The sequence below is a fragment of the Cyprinodon tularosa genome, unplaced genomic scaffold (genome assembly GCF_016077235.1).
Source record: "Cyprinodon tularosa strain WSP-4 unplaced genomic scaffold, ASM1607723v1 ctg1341, whole genome shotgun sequence".
NCBI lineage: Eukaryota > Metazoa > Chordata > Actinopteri > Cyprinodontiformes > Cyprinodontidae > Cyprinodon > Cyprinodon tularosa.
In genome coordinates this window covers 30,339-57,282 of record NW_024038160.1, presented here as the reverse complement: position 1 = coordinate 57,282, position 26,944 = coordinate 30,339, and the positions used below count along the sequence as shown (strand labels likewise).

Here is a 26,944-nt window from a genome sequence, read left to right as displayed (position 1 = left end):
AGTAGAGGTGAACAGGAAGTGAAGTAGAGGTGAACAGGAAGTGAAGTAGAGGTGAACAGGAAGTGAAGTAGAGGGGAACTGGAAGTGAAATAGAGGGGAACTGAAAGTGAAGTAGAGGTGAACAGGAAGTGAAGTAGAGGTGAACTGGAAGTGAAGTAGAGGGGAACAGGAAGTGAAGTAGAGGGGAACAGGAAGTGAAGTAGAGGGGGACAGGAAGTGAAATAGAGGGGAACTGGAAGTGAAGTAGAGGGGAACAGGAAGTGAAGTAGAGGTGAACTGGAGGTGAAGTAGAGGGGAACTGAAAGTGAAGTAGAGGTGAACAGGAAGTGAAGTAGAGGGGGACAGGAAGTGAAGTAGAGGTGAACAGGAAGTGAAGTAGAGGGGGACAGGAAGTGAAGTACAGGTGAACAGGAAGTGAAGTAGAGGTGAACTGGAAGTGAAGTAGAGGGGAACAGGAAGTGAAGTAGAGGTGAACTGGAAGTGAAGTAGAGGGGAACAGGAAGTAACCAGGAAGTGAACTGAACCAGTGACCCATCCTCTGTAACCTGAGCCTTTTCTCCATTTTGTCCTCAAGCCTGACCTCCAGGGTGACGTCCTGCTTAGCCATGGCCCTCTCCACCGTCTCGTACATCTGCGTGTTCTGAATGCCGAGACCACAGAAGATGGCGAAGGCCTCCAAGAACTGCTTGTCGTTTCTGTTGAACGCCTTAATGCTGCTGGAAGTTTCATCTGTTTTGTTCACCAGCTGACACACACCTACAGGACAAAACACACACAAAACCTGAACTGGTTATTTTGGGAGCAGGTGTTCCCCACAGCATGATACTGCCGCTGCTTTGATTCACCATGGACACATGCCAGTTCTGGTCTAAGAGCAGAGCATGTCCTTCCATGTTTGCTGTCCCTGCATGCCTGGTTACAAACCAAGAGGTGAAGCTGGAACGAATTTCTTCAACAAAGCCCAGATTAGTGGAGCTTCCTCTCTACAAACCTCTAAGAACTTCCCAGAACAGCAGCTTTTAAAGTGTGAAACAGCGGCAGGGCTCCTACCTATGACTTTGTCTTTTTTGCCATTCCTGATAGGAGTGCAGAGCAGGCTTCTGATCCGGCCGCTGGGCTGATCGGAGCTTTCACACTGTCAGACATCAGCAGGGATGATTACTCAGGGAGGAGGAAGAGGAAACATGAGGAAGAGAGGAGTACCGACCGTCCATGGGAAGCGCTGGTCCTTGGTGACGTCAGCGATGTTGAGAGTCTGCATGGTGTTTTTGACGTACTGAGCGTACATGTAGTTTATCTGACTGACATCACAGTCTCTGGGGAGGAAACCACAAACAGACTGAGAGTTATAGACCTGATAGGGACAGCTTCAGAAATGTTCAGCTGATCTAAAATACTGCAGCCAGAGATTTAATAAAGCGAATGCTGAGTTCACGCCTAAAGCAGCAGAGGCAGCAGGAGCAGTGAGGCTACATGCAAAGTCAATGGTTGACGCGCGTCAAGGCGCAGCAAAATGTGCCGCAGCGCGTTTTGAGCAGCTGAAGCAGCGCATCAGGAGCGTATGAGCATCTGACGCGCCGCAAACGCAGCTGAGATTAACCACGAGATTAATCCTGACATTTACCCCGAGATTTACCCCGAGATTAACCCTGAGATTAACCCTGAGAATAACCCTGAGATTTACCCTGAGATTTACCCTGAGATTTACCCTGAGATTAACCCTGAGATTTACCCTGAGATTTACCCTGAGATTTACCCTGAGATTTACCCTGAGATTAACCCTGAGATTTACCCCGAGATTAACCCCGAGATTTACCCTGAGATTTACCCTGAGATTTACCCTGAGATTAACCCTGTGATTAACCCTGAGATTTACCCTGAGATTTACCCCGAGATTTACCCCGAGATTTACCCCGAGATTAACCCTGAGATTTACCCTGAGATTAACCCTGTGATTTACCCTGAGATTTACCCTGAGATTTACCCCGAGATTTACCCCGAGATTTACCCCGAGATTAACCCTGAGATTAACCCTGACATTTACCCTGAGATTAACCCTGAGATTAACCCTGAGATTTACCCTGAGATTTACCCTGAGATTAACCCTGAGATTAACCCTGAGATTAACCCTGAGATTTACCCTGAGATTAACCCTGAGATTAACCCTGAAATTAACCCTGAGATTTACCCTGAGATTTACCCTGAGATTAACCCTGAGATTAACCCTGAGATTTACCCTGAGATTAACCCTGAGACTAACCCTGAGTTTAACCCTGAGATTTACCCTGATCTTTACCCTGAGATGTATCCTGAGTTTAACGCTGAGATTAACCCTGAGATTTACCCTGAGATTTACCCTGATCTTTACCCTGAGATGTATCCTGAGTTTAACGCTGAGATTAACCCTGAGATTAACCCTGAGATTTACCCTGAGATTTACCCTGAGATTAACCCTGAGATTAACCCTGAGATTTACCCTGAGATTAACCCTGAGATTTACCGAGATTAACGCTGAGATTAACCCTGAGATTAACCCTGAGATTAACCCTGAGATTAACCCTGAGATTAACCCTGAGATTTACCCTGAGATTAACCCTGAGATTTACCCTGAGATTAACCCTGAGATTAACCCTGAGATTAACCCTGAGATTAACCCTGAGATTTACCCTGAGATTTACCCTGAGATTAACCCTGAGATTAACCCTGAGATGTATCCTGAGTTTAACGCTGAGATTAACCCTGAGTTTAACCCTGAGATTTACCCTGATCTTTACCCTGAGATGTATCCTGAGTTTAACGCTGAGATTAACCCTGAGATTAACCCTGAGATTTACCCTGAGATTTACCCTGAGATTAACCCTGAGATTAACCCTGAGATTTACCCTGAGATTAACCCTGAGATTTACCGAGATTAACGCTGAGATTAACCCTGAGATTAACCCTGAGATTAACCCTGAGATTAACCCTGAGATTAACCCTGACATTTACCCTGAGATTAACCCTGAGATTTACCCTGAGATTAACCCTGAGATTAACCCTGAGATTTACCCTGAGATTAACCCTGAGATTAACCCTGAGATTAACCCTGAGATTAACCCTGAGATTTACCTTGAGATTTACCCTGAGATTAACCCTGAGATGTATCCTGAGTTTAACGCTGAGATTAACCTTAACCCTGACATTTACCCTGAGATTAACCCTGAGATTTACCCTGAGATTAACCCTGAGATTAACCCTGAGATTTACCCTGAGATTAACCCTGAGATTAACCCTGAGATTAACCCTGAGATTAACCCTGAGATTTACCCTGAGATTTACCCTGAGATTAACCCTGAGATGTATCCTGAGTTTAACGCTGAGATTAACCCTGAGTTTAACCCTGAGATTTACCCTGATCTTTACCCTGAGATGTATCCTGAGTTTAACGCTGAGATTAACCTTAACCCTGACCATAGCCTAGAGTTTATTCACATAATACCTTTAAACCCATCCCCTAACATCAAAAATGGGGAAATGCCACATCAGACTTTGGGCAGGGCTGATGATACATTTCATTATTGCCCAGAATCTGAATTCTGAAGCGGGACTGTAGTCAGATGTAAATGTTCAATGTCAGTTTTGGTTAGATATTAGTCTACTAGACACCACAGAAAGTAAAAACCTTCCCCATCACATACATCGTCTAAATTAGTTTCCCTCTTTCTATTCCATGTTAAAAAGTTAAACACTCATTTTACTGGATGTTAATATTGTTCCAGACAGCTGTTAGTCTGCTAATTTAAGCTACAGTAATTTAAAGACCAGGTTGGCAGAGATTTTCAGTTCTAGATGCATAGAAACACATCATCAGCATATTACCTATTTTAATGGTATTTGTTCCTATTTGCATTTTGTGAGTTTTTTAAATTGTAGCCAATAAAGGTTGAATTAAGAAAACAAACTGAGGGGTGGGGGTTGGCGTCCCCATCTAGGGCCTCTTAATAGAGCTGAAGGTAGGTCAACATTCATTTCCTCTAAAGGCAGCAGGCGAGCCGTAAAATATCTGGAGGATTTCCTTTATGCAGAGGAGATGATGGAGTTTATGAACTAAAATCTCCTCAGCTGACTCCTCTGGATGTGGAGGAGCCGTGGCTCTACTCCTGATGATCTTTGGTCCCTGATGACCGAGCTTCTTCAGAGGAGGCTCAGTCCAGCTGCTTGTATCCAGGTGGACTGGGTCCAGATTCCCCGCCCACAGGTGCAGGTAGAACCAGAGTTGACATTCATGTTGTCCTAAAGGTCCATAAGTTCCCTGCGTTTGGTTTGAGCATTCAAAGGTTCAGTGTTAGCTGCTCAGCTAACTGAGCATTTCCTCAGCTGTGCAGAGCTGAAGCCTTTCTGGACGTCCTCCATCATCAGCCTTGGTTAACCCGTCCAGGTGGGACCCATCCATCTTCTCACAGAGAGGATATTCATTATTATTCCTCTTTATTACCTTTTCTATCACTTTAATCTCAGACTGTTGCACTGAACTTCAGGCATTATTTTTGATAACCGGTTCTGTGGAGTTTTTCCTCTCCACTGTCGCTACAAGCATGCTTAGTGTGAGGGATTGCTGAAGAGTCAATGAGTCGATGCAATCAGCTGGTTTTCCTTAGATAGAAACTTTAAATCGATCTGGTTGATCTGGATCTATAGAGTGACCTGAGATGACATGATGTGAATCGGAGCTATAGAAATAAACTGAATAGAAAATCAACTTTGTCTGAAATGATTAAACTGTTTTTTTGATGAATCAGGCATAGTGTGATTACTGTTGCAGGAGGGGGAGTTAATAAGTTTCCCTCTAACATATATTTGCTAATATTTCTCTACCTTCTGCTGCTCTAAATGCTTTTAAATCCGACGTAAAGTGAGAAAAACGAGTCATTAGTTGGTCTCCTCAGGCTCAATCAAAGCCAAGTCTAATTTCCTCACCAGATGTGTTCAGATGGATGTTGTGTACAACAAGTTTATTTAGTTTCTTTGCTCAGCTCTCACTCATTTCCTGTTTCCTCTCCCTCTGTCTCTTATTGAGTTAAATGAGAAAACACACTAACTGCTGCCGTCACTAAAAAGTCCAACTATACATTCAGCTCAGCTCAGTATCCATGGAAACGTCATTGTTGTTCTCCTTTAAATGCTCCCTCTGTGATTCTTGCGAGCTGGATCAACATTGGTTCTGCTTGACTGAGCTTCCTGCTCTGGGGAAACAGATGCTGGGTCACTGGGAAGCTGAGGCCCGCGGTTAAGGCCACTATAAAAAGCGTCCTGTGGTCCAGCTAAAGCTAACATCCTGCAGGACCCCTCCCCTCCAAAGCTGGCCCAGTTGGAGACGTCCAGTTACTCTGGGTTTGCTCCCGCCGAGGCGACAGTCAGCACCAACACTCAGAGGCGTTCAGAGAAGTGATTAGACGAGGAGAAGCTGCTCTAGAAGCCGGCCTCAGGCCGACAGGCTAACAGGAGCTCTGGATTCGGTTCAATTCAGACCCTCCTAAGCTTTTCCCTCTCCTGCTGTTGGAGTAAAACCTGAGAGGATCATCACTGGAGCGGGTTTAAATAGCTGCTGCTTTTAAAGTGATAATTATTGTCAATCCAAATATTTTCATAAACCAAAGTTTTACACAATAAGTCCCAAAAAGAAGATGGCTGCATCTTGAGGAAGATCACTGAGGCCTCAGGAATCCAGGATGTTCAGCCATATTTCATCGATTCATGACGCTCTACATGAGTTCCTTTCTGATTTGGTATTAAATACTGACAGGGTCATCATAGTGGGAGATTTTAACATCCATGCTGACATTGAAGGCGATAGCTTAAGAGCAGCCTTTAATGCTATCTTAGACACTATTGGCTTTGTTCAAAATGTGAATAGTCCCACACATTCTCATCTTCATACTTTGATCTTGTGCTGACATACGGCATAGAATGTGAAGAAATAACAGTATTTCCTCACAACCCTGTCCTCTCTGACCACTTTCTAATAACCTTCAGGATTACTTTAACAGAGTTCTCCTCCCCCAAAAGAAGGTTACATTTTAGTAGATCTTTATCAGATAGTGCAGTTATAAATTTTAAAGAATCTGCTTCACTTTCTCTCTCCTCTGTGTCACTGAGCAGTGCTGCAGAGTGCAAAAGCTTAGCTTATTCCCCTTCACAGGTTGATGATTTTGTTGATGGGGTTGCTAGTTCTCTGCGTATTGCCTTAGACAACGCAGCTCCTTTGAAAATGAAAACCGTTGAAAATAGAAAGCTTGCTCCCTGGTTTAATGCAGAGCTGCGTACTTTGAAGCAAAATGCTAGGAAACTGGAGAGAAAATATCGCGGATTACTGTCATTATTTACTATCAGGAAAACCACAAAACGCAGTTTAATATATATTTATATATATTATAAATATTTACTATAATTTGTTGTCTGTGGTGAAGCGCCTTGTGATTTTATCTCTGAAAGGTTTTCAATTAATAAAAGTTATTATTATTATGATGAGATGAAAAGTGTCTCAGATCACAGAGCTGCCTGTGGAGCCAGTTTTCTGTAAGGAGAGAATCTTGTAAAATCAGTGACTTGATGATCTGGTTGATCTGGATCTACAACCTGAGCTAAGTTTTTATTTGTTGTTATAAATAAACTGAATTGAATTAAAGTGGATGGATCAGAGTGCGCTCGTTTATCAGCGCTGTTTTTCTCTTTGCTTTAGTGACGCCGTCGATGAGATCAGAGCTATAATATTGATCGGAAACAGAATCCATTCAGCCTCTTATTTCTCACTTTACTAATTAAATGTAGAGCTTCAAAAACGTTTCCCTGCTTGCTAACATCACAGCCTTCAGGTAGATCCTTAGAAAGCGTCATTTTTCTCCTCTAAGCTCCAGAACGCAATTTAATTTCTTTCAAATTCTCAGATTTGGTGCAGTTATGTGTCGGCCGGCGGTCACCATCAGGCTTCATCAGATCAAACACCATCAGAGAGCTTCGCTCCTCCGTCTCCTTCACCTTTACATAACAATAACAATTCTAGTCATTTTTTTCTATGCTTCAATTCCTAACATGTCATCTGAGGTCACTCTATAGATCCAGATCAATCAGATCATGTAGTCGGCTCAAAGTTTCTATCTGATGGAAACCAGCTGATTGAGGAGATTAATTACAGAATGATCAGGTAGAGATGTTGGGTCTCATACTAGAACCACTTCTATGAACTAAATTCATCCTGAATTGGTTCCTCAGAGTGATTCCGGATCAAACTCCTCATCCTCCATCTTCCTCCCGTCTCTGATCGTCTCTCAGGTCGGAACTCGTTCTCCTCCAGGAGTCTAGATCCATCAGTCAGCTGCTAGTTTCTCCCTAAATGACCTTAGAAGCACTCATCCATTTTATCGGGCTGCATCATTCTATATTCTGCAGCTCTACAATTCTGGATTCATTCTGCTGCTCAGCTCTCAGTTAGCAGATCCTCCACCTCTAGAGTTCTTCTTCTTTGTCTTCTTTCTGAACAAACAGGAAGTGGCAGCCTTATATGGGGGTGGTCATTATGTGGCGCGCTGTCAGGCGGACTGCATCTGGTTTATGAGGATCTGTGAGGATCATCTAGTGAAGTTAGGAAGGTTTGTTGAATCTGATTCAGGACATGATGAACCTGTTGCTGCATGAGGCCCGTTGACTCTTCAGCAGGTTGTTAGGGAAGCTAGCGCCCCCTGATGGCGTCTAAGCCTCCCAGCTTTTCCTGCAGCAGTTTAATAATTTTTAACTTTAGGCTTAAAATAATCTGTGAAAAAAGACAAAAATCAGGAATAAAAGGTTTGGTAGAATTTTTCAGATTAGATCAGCTCAGAACAGGGAAAAGTCGGCACAGCTGTGGGCTTTCAGTCATCAGCACGCCATGGCTCCAAAAACCGCCCTTAACGAGGTCATTTCCTGCATCCTATCATCAGGTGGATGCTTACCTGTCCAAACCCTGACCTCCTTCCTGCTGCCTCTACGCCTCAGGACCACACACACATTCTGCTTTATCAATCTGGGAAGCACCTGTGCTCATCTCGGGCGCCGCACAGTGGCAGCCCACTGCTCTCCAAGGGGATGGGTTCAATATAGATGTGAGATCAATAAACTTCAATCAATTAACAGATAAGAAGTAATAAGCACACATGACTAGTAATGAATAATCCTAAATAATCCCTGACACTGAGCATGCATGTAGCGACAGTGGAGGAGAAAACCTCCACCAGAACCAGAACCAATCCGTGTTAAAGATGAAACCTGACGAGGGGAGGCAGCCTCAGGTTCATCTCTCTAACACCTGAAGCACACCTGGTGACATCATCAGCTAGCAGAGACCCAAACACTGGGATTGTTCTATGTTTTACAAGCCTGGTAGGACTGACCCCGCACCAGAACAGAATCATCTTTAATAAACCAAATAAATAAAGTCCTTCTGCTCTGATCTATCAGCTCATGATCAGTCTGACATTGAAGGAGTAGCTTACGCCCTCTGTTAGCATCCCCTCTCTTTAGCATCTCTGCTCTGTTAGCATCTCCTCTCTTTTAGCATTTCCTCTCTTAAGCATCTCCTCTCTTTAGCATCTCTGCTCTGTTAGCATCTTCTCTCTGTTAGCATCTCCTCTCTGTAGCATCTCCTCTCTTTAGCATCTCTGCTCTGTTAGCATCCCCTCTCTTTAGCATCTCTGCTCTGTTAGCATCTCCTCTCTTTTAGCATTTCCTCTCTTAAGCATCTCCTCTCTTTAGCATCTCTGCTCTGTTAGCATCTTCTCTCTGTTAGCATCTCCTCTCTGTAGCATCTCCTCTCTTTAGCATCTCTGCTCTGTTAGCATCTTCTCTCTTTTAGCATTTCCTCTCTTTAGCATCTCTGCTCTGTTAGCATCTTCTCTCTTTTAGCATCCCCTCTCTTTAGCATCTCTGCTCTGTTAGCATCTTCTCTCTTTAGCATCTCTGCTCTGTTAGCATCTTCTCTCTTTTAGCATTTCCTCTCTTTAGCATCTCTGCTCTGTTAGCATTTCCTCTCTTTAGCATCTCTGCTCTGTTAGCATCTTCTCTCTTTAGCATCTCTGCTCTGTTAGCATCTTCTCTCTTTTAGCATTTCCTCTCTTTAGCATCTCTGCTCTGTTAGCATTTTCTCTCTTTAGCATCTCTGCTCTGTTAGCATCTTCTCTCTTTAGCATCTCTGCTCTGTTAGCATCTCCTCTCTTTAGCATCTCTGCTCTGTTAGCATCTTCTCTCTTTAGCATCTCTGCTCTGTTAGCAACCCCTCTCTTTAGCATCTCTGCTCTGTTAGCATCTCCTCTCTTTAGCATCTCTGCTCTGTTAGCATCTCCTCTCTTTAGCATCTCCACTCTGTTAGCATCTCCACTCTGTTAGCATCTTCTCTCTTTTAGCATTTCCTCTCTTTAGCATCTCCGCTCTGTTAGCATCTCCTCTCTGTTAGCATCTCCTCTCTGTTAGCATCTACGCTCTGTTAGCATCTCCTCTCTTTAGCATCTCCACTCTGTTAGCATCTCCACTCTGTTAGCATCTTCTCTCTTTTAGCATTTCCTCTCTTTAGCATCTCCGCTCTGTTAGCATTTCCTCTCTGTAGCATCTCCTCTCTTTAGCGTCTCCTCTCCATTAGCATCTCCGGTCTGTTAGCATCTCCTCTCTTTAGCATCTCCACCCTGTTAGCATCTCCACTCTGTTAGCATCTTCTCTCTTTTAGCATTTCCTCTCTTTAGCATCTCCGCTCTGTTAGCATCCACGCTCTGTTAGCATCTCCTCTCTTTAGCATCTCCTCTCTTTAGCATCTCCGCTCTGTTAGCATCTCAACTCTGTTAGCATCTCCTCTCTGTTAGCATCTCCTCTTTTTAGCATCTCCTCTCTGTTAGCATCTCCTCTCTGTTAGCATCTCCTCTCTGTTAGCATCTCAACTCTGTTAGCATCTCCTCTCTGTTAGCATCTCCTCTTTTTAGCATCTCCTCTCTGTTAGCATCTCCTCTCTGTTAGCATCTCCTCTTTTTAGCATCTCCTCTCTGTTAGCATCTCCTCTCTGTTAGCATCTCCTCTCTGTTAGCATCTCCTCTCTTTAGCATCAGCCGTATTCTTCAGAGGTTAAAACATTGTGTTCTTCAGTTTCTGTCTAATTGTCTGGTTCGGTTTTAGGGGTGGGGGGTTCTCTCACCTCTGGGGGGCGTCCAGGACTTTAGCCAGCTCCTCCCGTTCCATGTGAAACACGCTGGAGAAGGAATTCTAGAGGAAAAACAAGAACAGCTTGATTTGGAAAGAATCAGGAGGCATCCTGGGATAACGTGCCTTGCTCAGGGGCACATCAGCATGGACCCTATGGGGACAGTGGCAGAGACAAGGACACTTAACAAACTGCTGGACATTATGGACAATGCCAGCCACCCTGTCTTCACCACTCAGAGGAGCCTGATCAGTGGGAGATTGCTGCGACCTAAATGCAGGAGCAACAGACTGCTGAACCCCCCCCCAAACCAACAACCCCCCCCCCCCCCCCCCTCCTTGGATGCCTGATGCTGCTAAACATGACCTATTGTCACTCATGTGCAACACTCTCTCTCACTGTGCAATAAGCTACTGTGTAGCCTTTCCTAGCTCTATACTGTGATAATCTACAGATATCTTTATGTCTAAAGAAAACATATTCAAGGATTTTTTATGCTCTTTTGTACTATATACACTCCTTTTATAAAGTATTTTTAGCTGGCATCCTGCTTTAACTCTTTGTACTCTATATAAACTACTGGAAGCAGAATTTCTGTGAAGGACTAATTCCAAGGGATTAATAAAGCTGAATCTAAGTTTAAACTGAACTGCATACATTCAGGGTCTGTTTTAGAAAGAGTGGCTTCAGCAAAACAACAGGAGCTAAAGTCAGCAAACACTTTCCTGCTCTTACTGTTGGTGCTTTCAGTCTTACTTCCAGCGGACATGAGCTGCTTTCCTGGAGAAAATGTTAAAATCCACAGATCCGAGGCTCCAATTGAGAAACTACAGACATGAAATAGTGACACCTGAAGGCCAGTTGGTCCCTAATCCGAAGGTAAATGTTTGGAAAGGAAAGGAAAAGAATAGAGAGAAAGCAGGGAGGGGGATAAGAGAGGAGACGGCTTGTCTGGAGAAGCTGAGTTCACGAGAAGGACAAAAGCATACGAGCTGAGGCTGCGTTACCTCGGCGGAGAGACACCTTTACAAAGTCAAACACATGGAGACTATGGCTGGGTGGGAATACTTTTCACATTTCCTCGCATTCCAACCACTGAAGAATCTGTTATAGGTCAGCTCAGACTGCATGGAGGTCTGTGATGAAGGGTTAAAGTAATGCTAGCAGAACGTGGAGCATGTGAACTAGAACCTAAAGTATGCTAGCAGAACGTGGAGCATGTGAACTAGAACCTAAAGTACGCTAGCAGAACGTGGAACATGATAACTAGAACCTAAAGTATGCTAGCAGAACGTGGAGCATGTGAACTAGAACCTAAAGTATGCTAGCAGAACGTGGAGCATGTGAACTAGAACCTAAAGTATGCTAGCAGAACATGTAGCATGTGAACTAGAACCTAAAGTACGCTAGCAGAACGTGGAACATGATAACTAGAACCTAAAGTATGCTAGCAGAACGTGGAGCATGTGAACTAGAACCTAAAGTATGCTAGCAGAACGTGGAGCATGTGAACTAGAACCTAAAGTATGCTAGCAGAACATGTAGCATGTGAACTAGAACCTAAAGTACGCTAGCAGAATGTGGAACATGTTAACTAGAACCTAAAGTATGCTAGCAGAACGTGGAACATGTGAACTAGAACCTAAAGTATGCTAGCAGAACGTGGAACATGTGAACAGAACCATGCTCCACGTTCTGCTAGCAGTACTTTAGGTTCTAGTTCACATGCTCCACGTTCTGCTAGCATACTTTAGGTTATAGTTCACATGCTCCACGTTCTGCTAGCATACTTTAGGTTCTAGTTCACATGCTCCACGTTCTGCTAGCATACTTTAGGTTCTAGTTCACATGCTCCACGTTCTGCTAGCATACTTTAGGTTCTAGTTCACATGCTCCACATTCTGCTAGCGTACTTTAAGTTCTAGTTCACATGCTCCACATTCTGCTAGCGTACTTTAGGTTCTGGTTAACATGCTCCATGTTCTGCTAGCATACTTTAGGTTCTAGTTCACATGCTCCACTTTCTGCTAGCATACTTTAGGTTCTAGTTCACATGCTCCACGTTCTGCTAGCATGCTTTAAGTTCTAGTTCACATGCTACACGTTCTGCTAGCATACTTTAAGTTCTAGTTCACATGCTCCATGTTCTGCTAGCGTACTTTAGGTTCTAGTTCACATGCTCCACTTTCTGCTAGCATATTTTAGGTTGTAGTTCACATGCTCCACGTTCTGCTAGCGTACTTGAGGTTGTAGTTCACATGCTACACGTTCTGCTAGCATACTTTAGGTTCTAGTTCACATGCTCCACGTTCTGCTAGCATGCTTTAAGTTCTAGTTCACATGCTACACGTTCTGCTAGCATACTTTAGGTTCTAGTTCACATGCTCCACGTTCTGCTAGCATACTTTAGGTTCTAGTTAACATGTTCCATGTTCTGCTAGCATACTTTAGGTTCTAGTTAACATGTTCCACGTTCTGCTAACATACTTTAGGTTATAGTTCACATGCTCCACGTTCTGCTAGCATACTTTAGGTTCTAATTCACAGGCTCCACTTTCTGCTAGCATACTTTAGGTTCTAGTTCACAGGCTCCACTTTCTACTAGCATACTTTAGGTTCTAGTTCACATGCTCCACGTTCTGCTAGCATACTTTAGGTTCTAGTTCACATGCTCCACATTCTGCTAGCGTACTTTAAGTTCTAGTTCACATGCTCCACGTTCTGCTAGCGTACTTTAGGTTCTAGTTAACATGCTCCATGTTCTGCTAGCGTACTTTAGGTTCTAGTTCACATGCTCCACTTTCTGCTAGCATACTTTAGGTTCTAGTTCACATGCTCCACGTTCTGCTAGCGTACTTTAGGTTCTAGTTCACATGCTCCACGTTCTGCTAGCATGCTTTAAGTTCTAGTTCACATGCTACACGTTCTGCTAGCATACTTTAAGTTCTAGTTCACATGCTCCATGTTCTGCTAGCGTACTTTAGGTTCTAGTTCACATGCTCCACTTTCTGCTAGCATACTTTAGGTTGTAGTTCACATGCTCCACGTTCTGCTAGCGTACTTGAGGTTGTAGTTCACATGCTACACGTTCTGCTAGCATACTTTAGGATCTAGTTCACATGCTCCACGTTCTGCTAGCATGCTTTAAGTTCTAGTTCACATGCTCCACGTTCTGCTAGCGTACTTTAGGTTCTAGTTAACATGTTCCACGTTCTGCTAGCATACTTTAGGTTCTAGTTAACATGTTCCACGTTCTGCTAGCATACTTTAGGTTCTAGTTCACATGCTCCACGTTCTGCTAGCGTACTTTAGGTTCTAGTTAACATGTTCCACGTTCTGCTTGCGTACTTGAGGTTGTAGTTCACATGCTACACGTTCTGCTAGCATACTTTAGGTTCTAGTTCACATGCTCCACGTTCTGCTAGCGTACTTTAGGTTCTAGTTAACATGTTCCACGTTCTGCTAGCATACTTTAGGTTCTAGTTAACATGTTCCACGTTCTGCTAGCATACTTTAGGTTCTAGTTCACATGCTCCACGTTCTGCTAGCGTACTTTAGGTTCTAGTTAACATGTTCCACGTTCTGCTAGCATACTTTAGGTTCTAGTTAACATGTTCCACGTTCTGCTAGCATACTTTAGGTTCTAGTTCACATGCTCCACGTTCCGCTCACGTACTTGAGGTTGTAGTTCACATGCTCCACGTTCTGCTAGCATACTTTAGGTTCTAGTTCACAGGCTCCACTTTCTGCTAGCATACTTTAGGTTCTAGTTCACAGGCTCCACTTTCTGCTAGCATACTTTAGGTTCTAGTTCACATGCTCCACGTTCTGCTAGCGTACTTGAGGTTGTAGTTCACATGCTACACGTTCTGCTAGCATACTTTAGGTTCTAGTTCACATGCTCCACGTTCTGCTGCAATGCTTTAAGTTCTAGTTCACATGCTACACGTTCTGCTAGCATACTTAAGTTCTAGTTCACATGCTCCACGTTCTGCTAGCATACTTTAGGTTCTAGTTAACATGTTCCACATTCTGCTAGCATACTTTAGGTTCTAGTTAACATGTTCCACGTTCTGCTAGCATACTTTAGGTTATAGTTCACATGCTCCACGTTCTGCTAGCATACTTTAGGTTCTAATTCACAGGCTCCACTTTCTGCTAGCATACTTTAGGTTCTAGTTCACAGGCTCCACTTTCTACTAGCATACTTTAGGTTCTAGTTCACATGCTCCACGTTCTGCTAGCATACTTTAGGTTCTAGTTCACATGCTCCACATTCTGCTAGCGTACTTTAAGTTCTAGTTCACATGCTCCACGTTCTGCTAGCGTACTTTAGGTTCTAGTTAACATGCTCCATGTTCTGCTAGCGTACTTTAGGTTCTAGTTCACATGCTCCACTTTCTGCTAGCATACTTTAGGTTCTAGTTCACATGCTCCACGTTCTGCTAGCGTACTTTAGGTTCTAGTTCACATGCTCCACGTTCTGCTAGCATGCTTTAAGTTCTAGTTCACATGCTACACGTTCTGCTAGCATACTTTAAGTTCTAGTTCACATTCTCCATGTTCTGCTAGCGTACTTTAGGTTCTAGTTCACATGCTCCACTTTCTGCTAGCATACTTTAGGTTGTAGTTCACATGCTCCACGTTCTGCTAGCGTACTTGAGGTTGTAGTTCACATGCTACACGTTCTGCTAGCATACTTTAGGTTCTAGTTCACATGCTCCACGTTCTGCTAGCATGCTTTAAGTTCTAGTTCACATGCTCCACGTTCTGCTAGCGTACTTTAGGTTCTAGTTAACATGTTCCACGTTCTGCTAGCATACTTTAGGTTCTAGTTAACATGTTCCACGTTCTGCTAGCATACTTTAGGTTCTAGTTCACATGCTCCACGTTCTGCTAGCGTACTTTAGGTTCTAGTTAACATGTTCCACGTTCTGCTTGCATACTTGAGGTTGTAGTTCACATGCTACACGTTCTGCTAGCATACTTTAGGTTCTAGTTCACATGCTCCACGTTCTGCTAGCGTACTTTAGGTTCTAGTTAACATGTTCCACGTTCTGCTAGCATACTTTAGGTTCTAGTTAACATGTTCCACGTTCTGCTAGCATACTTTAGGTTCTAGTTCACATGCTCCACGTTCTGCTAGCGTACTTTAGGTTCTAGTTAACATGTTCCACGTTCTGCTAGCATACTTTAGGTTCTAGTTAACATGTTCCACGTTCTGCTAGCATACTTTAGGTTCTAGTTCACATGCTCCACGTTCCGCTCACGTACTTGAGGTTGTAGTTCACATGCTCCACGTTCTGCTAGCATACTTTAGGTTCTAGTTCACAGGCTCCACTTTCTGCTAGCATACTTTAGGTTCTAGTTCACAGGCTCCACTTTCTGCTAGCATACTTTAGGTTCTAGTTCACATGCTCCACGTTCTGCTAGCATACTTTAGGTTCTAGTTCACATGCTCCACGTTCTGCTAGCATACTTTAGGTTCTAGTTCACATGCTCCACGTTCCGCTAGCGTACTTGAGGTTGTAGTTCACATGCTCCACGTTCTGCTAGCGTACTTTAGGTTCTAGTTCACAGGCTCCACTTTCTGCTAGCATACTTTAGGTTCTAGTTCACATGCTCCACGTTCTGCTAGCATACTTTAGGTTCTAGTTCACATGCTCCACGTTCTGCTAGCGTACTTTAGGTTCTAGTTAACATGCACCATGTTCTGCTAGCATACTTTAGGTTCTAGTTCACATGCTCCACCTTCTGCTAGCGTACTTGAGGTTGTAGTTCACATGCTCCACGTTCCGCTAGCGTACTTGAGGTTGTAGTTCACATCCTCCATGTTCTGCTAGCGTACTTTAGGTTCTAGTTCACAGGCTCCACTTTCTGCTAGCATACTTTAGGCTCTAGTTCACATGCTCCACGTTCTGCTAGCATACTTTAGGTTCTAGTTCACATGCTCCACGTTCTGCTAGCATACTTTAGGTTCTAGTTCACATGGTCCACGTTCTGCTAGCGTACTTTAGGTTCTAGTTCACATGCTCCACGTCCTGCTAGCGTACTTTAGGTTCTAGTTCACATGCCCCACGTTCTGCTAGCATACTTTAGGTTCTAGTTCACATGCTCCACGTTCTGCTAGCGTACTTGAGGTTGTAGTTCACATGCTACACGTTCTGCTAGCATACTTTAGGTTCTAGTTCACATGCTCCACGTTCTGCTTGCGTACTTGAGGTTGTAGTTCACATGCTCCACGTTCCGCTCACGTACTTGAGGTTGTAGTTCACATGCTACACGTTCTGCTAGCATACTTTAGGTTCTAGTTAACATGTTCCACGTTCTGCTAGCGTACTTTAGGTTCTAGTTCACATGCTCCACGTTCTGCTAGCGTACTTTAGGTTCTAGTTAACATGTTCCACGTTCTGCTAGCATACTTTAGGTTCTAGTTAACATGTTCCACGTTCTGCTAGCATACTTTAGGTTCTAGTTCACATGCTCCACGTTCCGCTCACGTACTTGAGGTTGTAGTTCACATGCTCCACGTTCTGCTAGCATACTTTAGGTTCTAGTTCACAGGCTCCACTTTCTGCTAGCGTACTTTAGGTTCTAGTTCACAGGCTCCACTTTCTGCTAGCATACTTTAGGTTCTAGTTCACATGCTCCACGTTCTGCTAGCATACTTTAGGTTCTAGTTCACATGCTCCACGTTCTGCTAGCGTACTTTAGGTTCTAGTTCACATGCTCCACGTTCCGCTAGCGTACTTGAGGTTGTAGTTCACATGCTCCACGTTCTGCTAGCGTACTTTAGGTTCTAGTTCACAGGCTCCACTTTCTGCTAGCATACTTTAGGTTCTAGTTCACATGCTCCACGTTCTGCTAGCGTACTTTAGGTTCTAGTTCACATGCTCCACGTTCTGCTAGCGTACTTTAGGTTCTAGTTCACATGCTCCATGTTCTGCTAGCATACTTTAGGTTCTAGTTCACATGCTCCACGTTCTGCTAGCATACTTTAGGTTCTAGTTCACATGCTCCACGTTCTGCTAGCGTACTTTAGGTTCTAGTTCAAATGCTCCACGTTCTGCTAGCATACTTTAGGTTCTAGTTCACATGCTCCACGTTCTGCTAGCGTACTTTAGGTTCTAGTTAACATGTTCCACGTTCTGCTAGCATACTTTAGGTTCTAGTTCACATGCTCCACCTTCTGCTAGCGTACTTGAGGTTGTAGTTCACATGCTCCACGTTCCTCTAGCGTACTTGAGGTTGTAGTTCACATGCTCCACGTTCTGCTAGCGTACTTTAGGTTCTAGTTCACATGCTCCATGTTCTGCTAGCATACTTTAGGTTCTAGTTCACATGCTCCATGTTCTGCTAGCATACTTTAGGTTCTAGTTCACATGCTCCACGTTCTGCTAGCATACTTTAGGTTCTAGTTCACATGCTCCACGTTCTGCTAGCGTACTTTAGGTTCTAGTTCACAGGCTCCACTTTCTGCTAGCATACTTTAGGTTCTAGTTCACATGCTCCACGTTCTGCTAGCATACTTTAGGTTCTAGTTCACATGCTCCACGTTCTGCTAGCGTACTTTAGGTTCTAGTTCACATGCTCCACGTTCCGCTAGCGTACTTGAGGTTCTAGTTCACATGCTCCACGTTCTGCTAGCGTACTTTAGGTTCTAGTTCACAGGCTCCACTTTCTGCTAGCATACTTTAGGTTCTAGTTCACATGCTCCACGTTCTGCTAGCATACTTTAGGTTCTAGTTCACATGCTCCACGTTCTGCTAGCGTACTTTAGGTTCTAGTTCACATGCTCCACGTTCCGCTAGCGTACTTGAGGTTGTAGTTCACATCCTCCACGTTCTGCTAGCGTAGTTTAGGTTCTAGTTCACAGGCTCCACTTTCTGCTAGCATACTTTAGGTTCTAGTTCACATGCTCCACGTTCTGCTAGCATACTTTAGGTTCTAGTTCACATGCTCCACGTTCTGCTAGCGTACTTTAGGTTCTAGTTCACATGCTCCATGTTCTGCTAGCATACTTTAGGTTCTAGTTCACATGCTCCACGTTCTGCTAGCATACTTTAGGTTCTAGTTCACATGCTCCACGTTCTGCTAGCGTACTTTAGGTTCTAGTTCACATGCTCCACGTTCCGCTAGCGTACTTGAGGTTGTAGTTCACATCCTCCACGTTCTGCTAGCGTAGTTTAGGTTCTAGTTCACAGGCTCCACTTTCTGCTAGCATACTTTAGGTTCTAGTTCACATGCTCCACGTTCTGCTAGCATACTTTAGGTTCTAGTTCACATGCTCCACGTTCTGCTAGCGTACTTTAGGTTCTAGTTCAAATGCTCCACGTTCTGCTAGCATACTTTAGGTTCTAGTTCACATGCTCCACGTTCTGCTAGCGTACTTTAGGTTCTAGTTAACATGTTCCACGTTCTGCTAGCATACTTTAGGTTCTAGTTCACATGCTCCACCTTCTGCTAGCGTACTTGAGGTTGTAGTTCACATGCTCCACGTTCCGCTAGCGTACTTGAGGTTGTAGTTCACATGCTCCACGTTCTGCTAGCGTACTTTAGGTTCTAGTTCACATGCTCCATGTTCTGCTAGCATACTTTAGGTTCTAGTTCACATGCTCCATGTTCTGCTAGCATACTTTAGGTTCTAGTTCACATGCTCCACGTTCTGCTAGCATACTTTAGGTTCTAGTTCACATGCTCCACGTTCTGCTAGCGTACTTTAGGTTCTAGTTCACAGGCTCCACTTTCTGCTAGCATACTTTAGGTTCTAGTTCACATGCTCCACGTTCTGCTAGCATACTTTAGGTTCTAGTTCACATGCTCCACGTTCTGCTAGCGTACTTTAGGTTCTAGTTCACATGCTCCACGTTCCGCTAGCGTACTTGAGGTTCTAGTTCACATGCTCCACGTTCTGCTAGCGTACTTTAGGTTCTAGTTCACAGGCTCCACTTTCTGCTAGCATACTTTAGGTTCTAGTTCACATGCTCCACGTTCTGCTAGCATACTTTAGGTTCTAGTTCACATGCTCCACGTTCTGCTAGCGTACTTTAGGTTCTAGTTCACATGCTCCACGTTCCGCTAGCGTACTTGAGGTTGTAGTTCACATCCTCCACGTTCTGCTAGCGTAGTTTAGGTTCTAGTTCACAGGCTCCACTTTCTGCTAGCATACTTTAGGTTCTAGTTCACATGCTCCACGTTCTGCTAGCATACTTTAGGTTCTAGTTCACATGCTCCACGTTCTGCTAGCGTACTTTAGGTTCTAGTTCACATGCTCCATGTTCTGCTAGCATACTTTAGGTTCTAGTTCACATGCTCCACGTTCTGCTAGCATACTTTAGGTTCTAGTTCACATGCTCCACGTTCTGCTAGCGTACTTTAGGTTCTAGTTCACATGCTCCACGTTCCGCTAGCGTACTTGAGGTTGTAGTTCACATCCTCCACGTTCTGCTAGCGTAGTTTAGGTTCTAGTTCACAGGCTCCACTTTCTGCTAGCATACTTTAGGTTCTAGTTCACATGCTCCACGTTCTGCTAGCATACTTTAGGTTCTAGTTCACATGCTCCACGTTCTGCTAGCGTACTTTAGGTTCTAGTTCACATGCTCCATGTTCTGCTAGCATACTTTAGGTTCTAGTTCACATGCTCCACGTTCTGCTAGCATACTTTAGGTTCTAGTTCACATGCTCCACGTTCTGCTAGCGTACTTTAGGTTCTAGTTCACATGCTCCACGTTCTGCTAGCGTACTTTAGGTTCTAGTTCACATGCTCCACGTTCCGCTAGCGTACTTGAGGTTGTAGTTCACATCCTCCACGTTCTGCTAGCGTAGTTTAGGTTCTAGTTCACAGGCTCCACTTTCTGCTAGCATACTTTAGGTTCTAGTTCACATGCTCCACGTTCTGCTAGCATACTTTAGGTTCTAGTTCACATGCTCCACGTTCTGCTAGCGTACTTTAGGTTCTAGTTCACATGCTCCATGTTCTGCTAGCATACTTTAGGTTCTAGTTCACATGCTCCACGTTCTGCTAGCGTACTTTAGGTTCTAGTTCACATGCTCCACGTTCCGCTAGCGTACTTGAGGTTGTAGTTCACATCCTCCACGTTCTGCTAGCGTAGTTTAGGTTCTAGTTCACAGGCTCCACTTTCTGCTAGCATACTTTAGGTTCTAGTTCACATGCTCCACGTTCTGCTAGCATACTTTAGGTTCTAGTTCACATGCTCCACGTTCTGCTAGCGTACTTTAGGTTCTAGTTCACATGCTCCATGTTCTGCTAGCATACTTTAGGTTCTAGTTCACATGCTCCACGTTCTGCTAGCATACTTTAGGTTCTAGTTCACATGCTCCACGTTCCGCTAGCGTACTTGAGGTTGTAGTTCACATCCTCCACGTTCTGCTAGCGTAGTTTAGGTTCTAGTTCACAGGCTCCACTTTCTGCTAGCATACTTTAGGTTCTAGTTCACATGCTCCACGTTCTGCTAGCATACTTTAGGTTCTAGTTCACATGCTCCACGTTCTGCTAGCGTACTTTAGGTTCTAGTTCACATGCTCCATGTTCTGCTAGCATACTTTAGGTTCTAGTTCACATGCTCCACGTTCTGCTAGCATACTTTAGGTTCTAGTTCACATGCTCCACGTTCTGCTAGCGTACTTTAGGTTCTAGTTCACATGCTCCACGTTCCGCTAGCGTACTTGAGGTTGTAGTTCACATCCTCCACGTTCTGCTAGCGTAGTTTAGGTTCTAGTTCACAGGCTCCACTTTCTGCTAGCATACTTTAGGTTCTAGTTCACATGCTCCACGTTCTGCTAGCATACTTTAGGTTCTAGTTCACATGCTCCACGTTCTGCTAGCGTACTTTAGGTTCTAGTTCACATGCTCCATGTTCTGCTAGCATACTTTAGGTTCTAGTTCACATGCTCCACGTTCTGCTAGCATACTTTAGGTTCTAGTTCACATGCTCCACGTTCTGCTAGCGTACTTTAGGTTCTAGTTCACATGCTCCACGTTCTGCTAGCGTACTTTAGGTTCTAGTTCACATGCTCCACGTTCCGCTAGCGTACTTGAGGTTGTAGTTCACATCCTCCACGTTCTGCTAGCGTAGTTTAGGTTCTAGTTCACATGCTCCACGTTCTGCTAGCATACTTTAGGTTCTAGTTCACATGCTCCACGTTCTGCTAGCATACTTTAGGTTCTAGTTCACATGCTCCACGTTCTGCTAGCGTACTTTAGGTTCTAGTTCACATGCTCCATGTTCTGCTAGCATACTTTAGGTTCTAGTTCACATGGTCCACGTTCTGCTAGCGTACTTTAGGTTCTAGTTCACATGCTCCACGTTCCGCTAGCGTACTTGAGGTTGTAGTTCACATCCTCCACGTTCTGCTAGCGTAGTTTAGGTTCTAGTTCACAGGCTCCACTTTCTGCTAGCATACTTTAGGTTCTAGTTCACATGCTCCACGTTCTGCTAGCATACTTTAGGTTCTAGTTCACATGCTCCACGTTCTGCTAGCGTACTTTAGGTTCTAGTTCACATGCTCCATGTTCTGCTAGCATACTTTAGGTTCTAGTTCACATGCTCCACGTTCTGCTAGCATACTTTAGGTTCTAGTTCACATGCTCCACGTTCTGCTAGCGTACTTTAGGTTCTAGTTCACATGCTCCACGTTCTGCTAGCATACATAGCAGAACGTGGAGCATGTGAACTAGAACCTAAAGTACGCTAGCAGAACGTGCAGCATGTGAACTAGAACCTAAAGTACGCTAGCAGAACGTGCAGCATGTGAACTAGAACCTAGAACTAGGTGACAACATCATCACCTAGTTAGCATAATTGGTGATGCCACCATCCAGCCATAGGAGAGAGGAAAATAAACGTTGGTAAGATTGAAAGTGAGTAAAATATTCTAAAATCATTCCAGGAAAAACATTACCCCTAAAAATAACTTGAATTATTCATTACTGCTTTAGCTGAGCCCAAACTGCAGCAGTTCTGTTATCAGCTGTAAGTTTAACCCAGCTAGCAGAGACACGCAGTGAATGAGCTCAATGAGTCACTGAGGCAACAGGCAGCTGAAAAGTCACCAAGTTGGCAACAGCAATCAGCTCTGATAACGTGAAGTGTGAATATCTGAGCAACATACAGAGGAGGCCGTTCCATACGGCTGGTACGGGTCACCTCAAGGTTGTCTGAAACACCAGACATGTCCATCTGCTCCAATCACAAGGCTGCGTTACAAAGAATGAAAATGTGAACCGTCACTCTTCACCAACCTCACTGTCAGTTATTTGGTCAGAGAACATCTAGACAGTGAGGAGAGCATCAGGTTCTACAGCTGTCCTCCCCTTTAGATGCTGGAAGGCCAGGTGACTATCCTCCTTCTCTTTCCAGGGGAGGTACGAGGTCTTTTGGTAAAATGACCAGAGATGACACCAACGAGACCTGAACATGTTTGGATTATTCTGCAGTAAACTGAGCGCTGCGCTGTTAGCGCTAATGAAGCTGTAACTTTGAGCAGCGGAGCTGTAGAAGCAAACAGGAAGGAGGCGGTTCCTGATTGGTCGTTTATTTCAGCTTTATCCTCCAGAACATTAGAACCAGAATCTCCTCCCTGCCGGCCGCCTGGTTCTCTGAGGAACCTCTGAGGTTTGGGTCACCATTAGCAGAACCACATACTTTGACTTAGACTCCATGTTCTGGAGAACATCACCGACGGCTCACGGCTTCCTAACGGCTACCCTGTTGGGAGGGGTGAGGTGAGCATGGACGAATCAGAGCCAGGCTAGCAGCTAGCTACCTGAGCCCATCGGTTGTTCCTCAGACCGGCGCTAACGTGCTGCGGCAGCGGCGCCCCAGGACGTGGGCGGAGCCCTTCCTCTGCTGACCGCCACCACTCAGCAGAGATGGGCAATGTCAACAAGTCATCTCCATGTCATGTATTTAATCTACCCATCAGTTAACCAGGTGAGTCCAACCTGCACAGGTTGATCCACGGTGAGGATTGGACTCACCTGCTTCAGTGGCTGGGTAGAACCAATCCCTGACATGGAGATGACTTGTTGACTCCACATTGCCCATGTCTGCCACTCAGTTCCTGATCCAGCTTCTCATCAGTGAAGTGCTGGAACCAGCTGGACCTCTCGGCCTGGTACAGAGTGACCTTCTGTCCAGCACCACCACCACCATGAGCGAGCGCCTTCAGAACCTCCAGAGAACAGCTGGGATGAATGCCGCCTCCCTCCATCATCTATGATGAGCCCAGTCTCCCTTCAGCCAGAGGAGTCTCTACCTGCCGACAGCAGAATGGACCTGCTGCCTCTCACTCCACAGCAAGGCATCATTTGGACATCAGGTGGATGCTTAGTGTGCGTGCTCACCATGGAGTCTTCGCCAGCGATGAAGACGGTGCAGGCCGCCGCCTGCATGAAGGACAGAATAGTGCCGGCGATCTTCCTGAGTAAAACCTCCAGACTCTGCTGCTCCTCAAAGATCAGGCTGGCCAGGTCCAACAGCACCTGCACTTCCAAACACATCCATCAAAGAAACTCTGAGCTCCACCTCCTCACCTGGAGTCTTTCACTAGCATCACTCACCTGGTTACGTCTGATTTCCAGCTGTGAGGTCTCATACAGCTGAGCGTTATGCAGAACGATGCCTGAAAAGGCCAGATAGACAGAGAAGTCCTGTTGGAGAGGAAATCACCGATGAGTGTTCAGCAACAAGGCAACGATGAGGCACTAACTAAGCATTATTATCTAATTAGGCATTATTAATAAGCTGGTAATTAGCCATGAATAAGGCAGTAATTAATTATGAATAAGGCAGTAACTATGCAGTAATTATGCATTATTAATAAGCTGATAATTAGCCATGAATAAGGCAGTAATTAAGTATGAATAAGGCAGTAACTATGCAGTAATTAGGTATTATAAGTAAGTATTAATAAGGCAGTAATTATGCAATACTTAGGCATTATTAAGGCACTTTTATCTATTTATGCCAAATTATTTAAGCCCAAGTCACACCTGTTGTGCCAAATATCCTTTAACATGTGTTATCTCTCATATCATCTTTAAAGTTTGAAATTATTCACTAATGCCAAATACAATTGTGACAAAGACAAATGTATTAATCAGGAAATATTTATTGACACCATATTTCAAAGAGAATCTAAGCTTGATCATAATGAAACGCTCTAATTGAAAGCAGAGCGGAAGATAAATTCAGAGTGGAGCTGTCCAGAGAAAGCTGCAGTCTTCATGGTCCTGAATCTGACCCAGTTATAACTGAAACCTTTAGAACCAGCCTAACATTGTAAATATTCCCCCAACTAACACATTAGCGGGAACGTGTGCCTGCCGGGGTTTGGTTTCACTGAGCAGAGAGCTGCTCACATGTCCTGCCCAACAGAGAGCGGTGAGCTGGTCTGGTTATTCATGGAAACAATGGTGGAGATGCCCGTTCCCACTGGCAGGTGGTGGAGATGAAGAAGCTGGCTGGCAGTGCTCTGGGAGACAGTCGGGGGTTCTGAATAACAAACAGGCCTAAACTGAGCGAGCGGGAGCTATCTAAATGTTACTTTCACTGTGAGGACAGAGCTCTGCGCTCTGCTCAGGACTTGGGACTCTGATCCAATCATAGTCCTTGAAGTCAGCTCAACCCTGTCTTTTAAAGGCTCTCTGGCTGCATGTGGTGCAGCTGAGTCCAGCGGGAACAGGTCCATGGAGCTCTGTCCCAAAGGGTCAGTTTGCTCATAACACCCAGAATTTTGTCTGCGGGTGATAAAAGCTTTTCATTTCTGCCCTGAGGCTTCCCGTTTAACTTGTCAAATATGTCTGCAGGATAAACCCTCCTGGTGCCTCACTCTCATCTGCAAGTCTGTCCTTATGTGGGATAACTCCTTCCTTTGGAAACTCCTGAAGCTCTTCCTGAAGCTCATAAAGACAGGCTAGAGGTTTTACCTGTGGAACAGATTCTTTCACTCTCCCCGTCATGCATGCCGCGCCTTCTGCTGTAAGACTGACGAGTGTTCTCAGCTACCTTAAATATTTCTTCTCCTGCTGTTTCCATTTCTTAGCAGAATAAAATTTATCTTTGATAGATTCATCATCAGCATATCTGAGGTTTTCCAGAAGTTGGAACGCCCCGTTCTGTCAGTAGTAGTAGTGCGACTTTCCTGCAGTTTGTCTTTCAAATTCTGGCACAACTTCATGAAAAGTGCAATACGGAGTTTGCTTGTTTTTGGAATTTGCCTATTTTATGAAATGAGTGCATAGAAAGTCGTTAAGCCAATAAAAACAATGATGTTTTCCAGTTGTATATCATATTGCAAAAATGTATGTTTGTCACAAAATCATAACACACTTGGACTTGCCTCACGGCACACCGGTTCATCATTTGGAAACCAGCGGTATAGATTATCACCAAGTGCTTCACTGTGAAACGTTCAGTTAAATAAGTCTGACACATTAATTCTCTGGGGCTGCGGTGGGCACAAACAAGCAACCCTTTATTCAATAAGTCAGATTGGGAAGCATCTCCAGATATCCTGTTAGCGGCACAGAGCTTTGCTGAAACATAGAGCTTTGCTGAAACACAGAGCTGTCCTGAAACACAGAGCTCCATCCAACAGACCCACCTGCTGCTTCCTTCAGGGTCACCGCTCCGTCAAACAGACCCACCTTCTGCTTCCCTTAGGGTCACCGCTCCGTCAAACAGACCCTCCTGCTGCTTCTCTTAGGGTCACCGCTCCGTCAAACAGACCCTCCTGCTGCTTCTCTTAGGGTCACCGCTCCGTCAAACAGACCCTCCTGCTTCTTCCCTTAGGGTCACCGCTCCGTCAAACAGACAAACCTGCTGTTTCCCTTAGGGTCACCGCTCTGTCAAACAGACCCACCTGCTGCTTCCCTTAGGGTCACCGCTCCGTCAAACAGACCCTCCTGCTGCTTCCCTTAGGGTCACCGCTCCGTCAAACAGACCCTCCTGCTGCTTCTCTTAGGGTCACCGCTCCGTCAAACAGACCCTCCTGCTGCTTCTCTTAGGGTCACCGCTCCGTCAAACAGACCCTCCTGCTGCTTCTCTTAGGGTCACCGCTCCGTCAAACAGACCCTCCTGCTTCTTCCCTTAGGGTCACCGCTCCGTCAAACAGACAAACCTGCTGTTTCCCTTAGGGTCACCGCTCCGTCAAACAGACCCTCCTGCTTCTTCCCTTAGGGTCACCGCTCCGTCAAACAGACAAACCTGCTGTTTCCCTTAGGGTCACCGCTCTGTCAAACAGACCCACCTGCTGCTTCCCTTAGGGTCACCGCTCCGTCAAACAGACCCTCCTGCTGCTTCCCTTAGGGTCACCGCTCCGTCAAACAGACCCTCCTGCTGCTTCCCTTAGGGTCACCGCTCCGTCAAACAGACCCTCCTGCTGCTTCTCTTAGGGTCACCGCTCCGTCAAACAGACCCACCTTCTGTTTCCCTTAGGGTCACCGCTCGGTCAAACAGACCCTCCTGCTGCTTCCCTTAGGGTCACCGCTCCGTCAAACAGACCCACTTTCTGCTTCCCTTAGGGTCACCGCTCCGTCAAACAGACAAACCTGCTGCTTCCCTTAGGGTCACCGCTCCGTCAAACAGACCCACCTTCTGCTTCCCTTAGGGTCACCGCTCCATCAAACAGACCCACCTTCTGCTTCCCTTAGGGTCACCGCTCCGTCAAACAGACAAACCTGCTGCTTCCCTTAGGGTCACCGCTCCGTCAAACAGACCCACCTTCTGC

At 45.0% G+C, this 26,944-nt stretch overlaps 1 protein-coding gene across 2 annotated transcripts in view; it reads right to left on the bottom strand.

Annotated features, from left to right (window-relative positions):
- pde5ab (phosphodiesterase 5A, cGMP-specific, b) overlaps positions 1 to 26,944 on the bottom strand; it is a 65,421-nt gene that overhangs the window by 16,308 nt on the left and 22,169 nt on the right. For both annotated transcript variants that reach the window (XM_038277773.1, XM_038277774.1), the window contains exons 6-11: positions 23,775 to 23,864; positions 23,559 to 23,696; positions 10,187 to 10,254; positions 1,208 to 1,316; positions 1,051 to 1,135; positions 581 to 756 (exon numbers count right to left, since the gene is read on the bottom strand). In XM_038277773.1, coding sequence (XP_038133701.1) covers positions 581 to 756; positions 1,051 to 1,135; positions 1,208 to 1,316; positions 10,187 to 10,254; positions 23,559 to 23,696; positions 23,775 to 23,864 — 666 coding nt within the window. The remainder of the gene's footprint in view (positions 1 to 580; positions 757 to 1,050; positions 1,136 to 1,207; positions 1,317 to 10,186; positions 10,255 to 23,558; positions 23,697 to 23,774; positions 23,865 to 26,944) is intronic.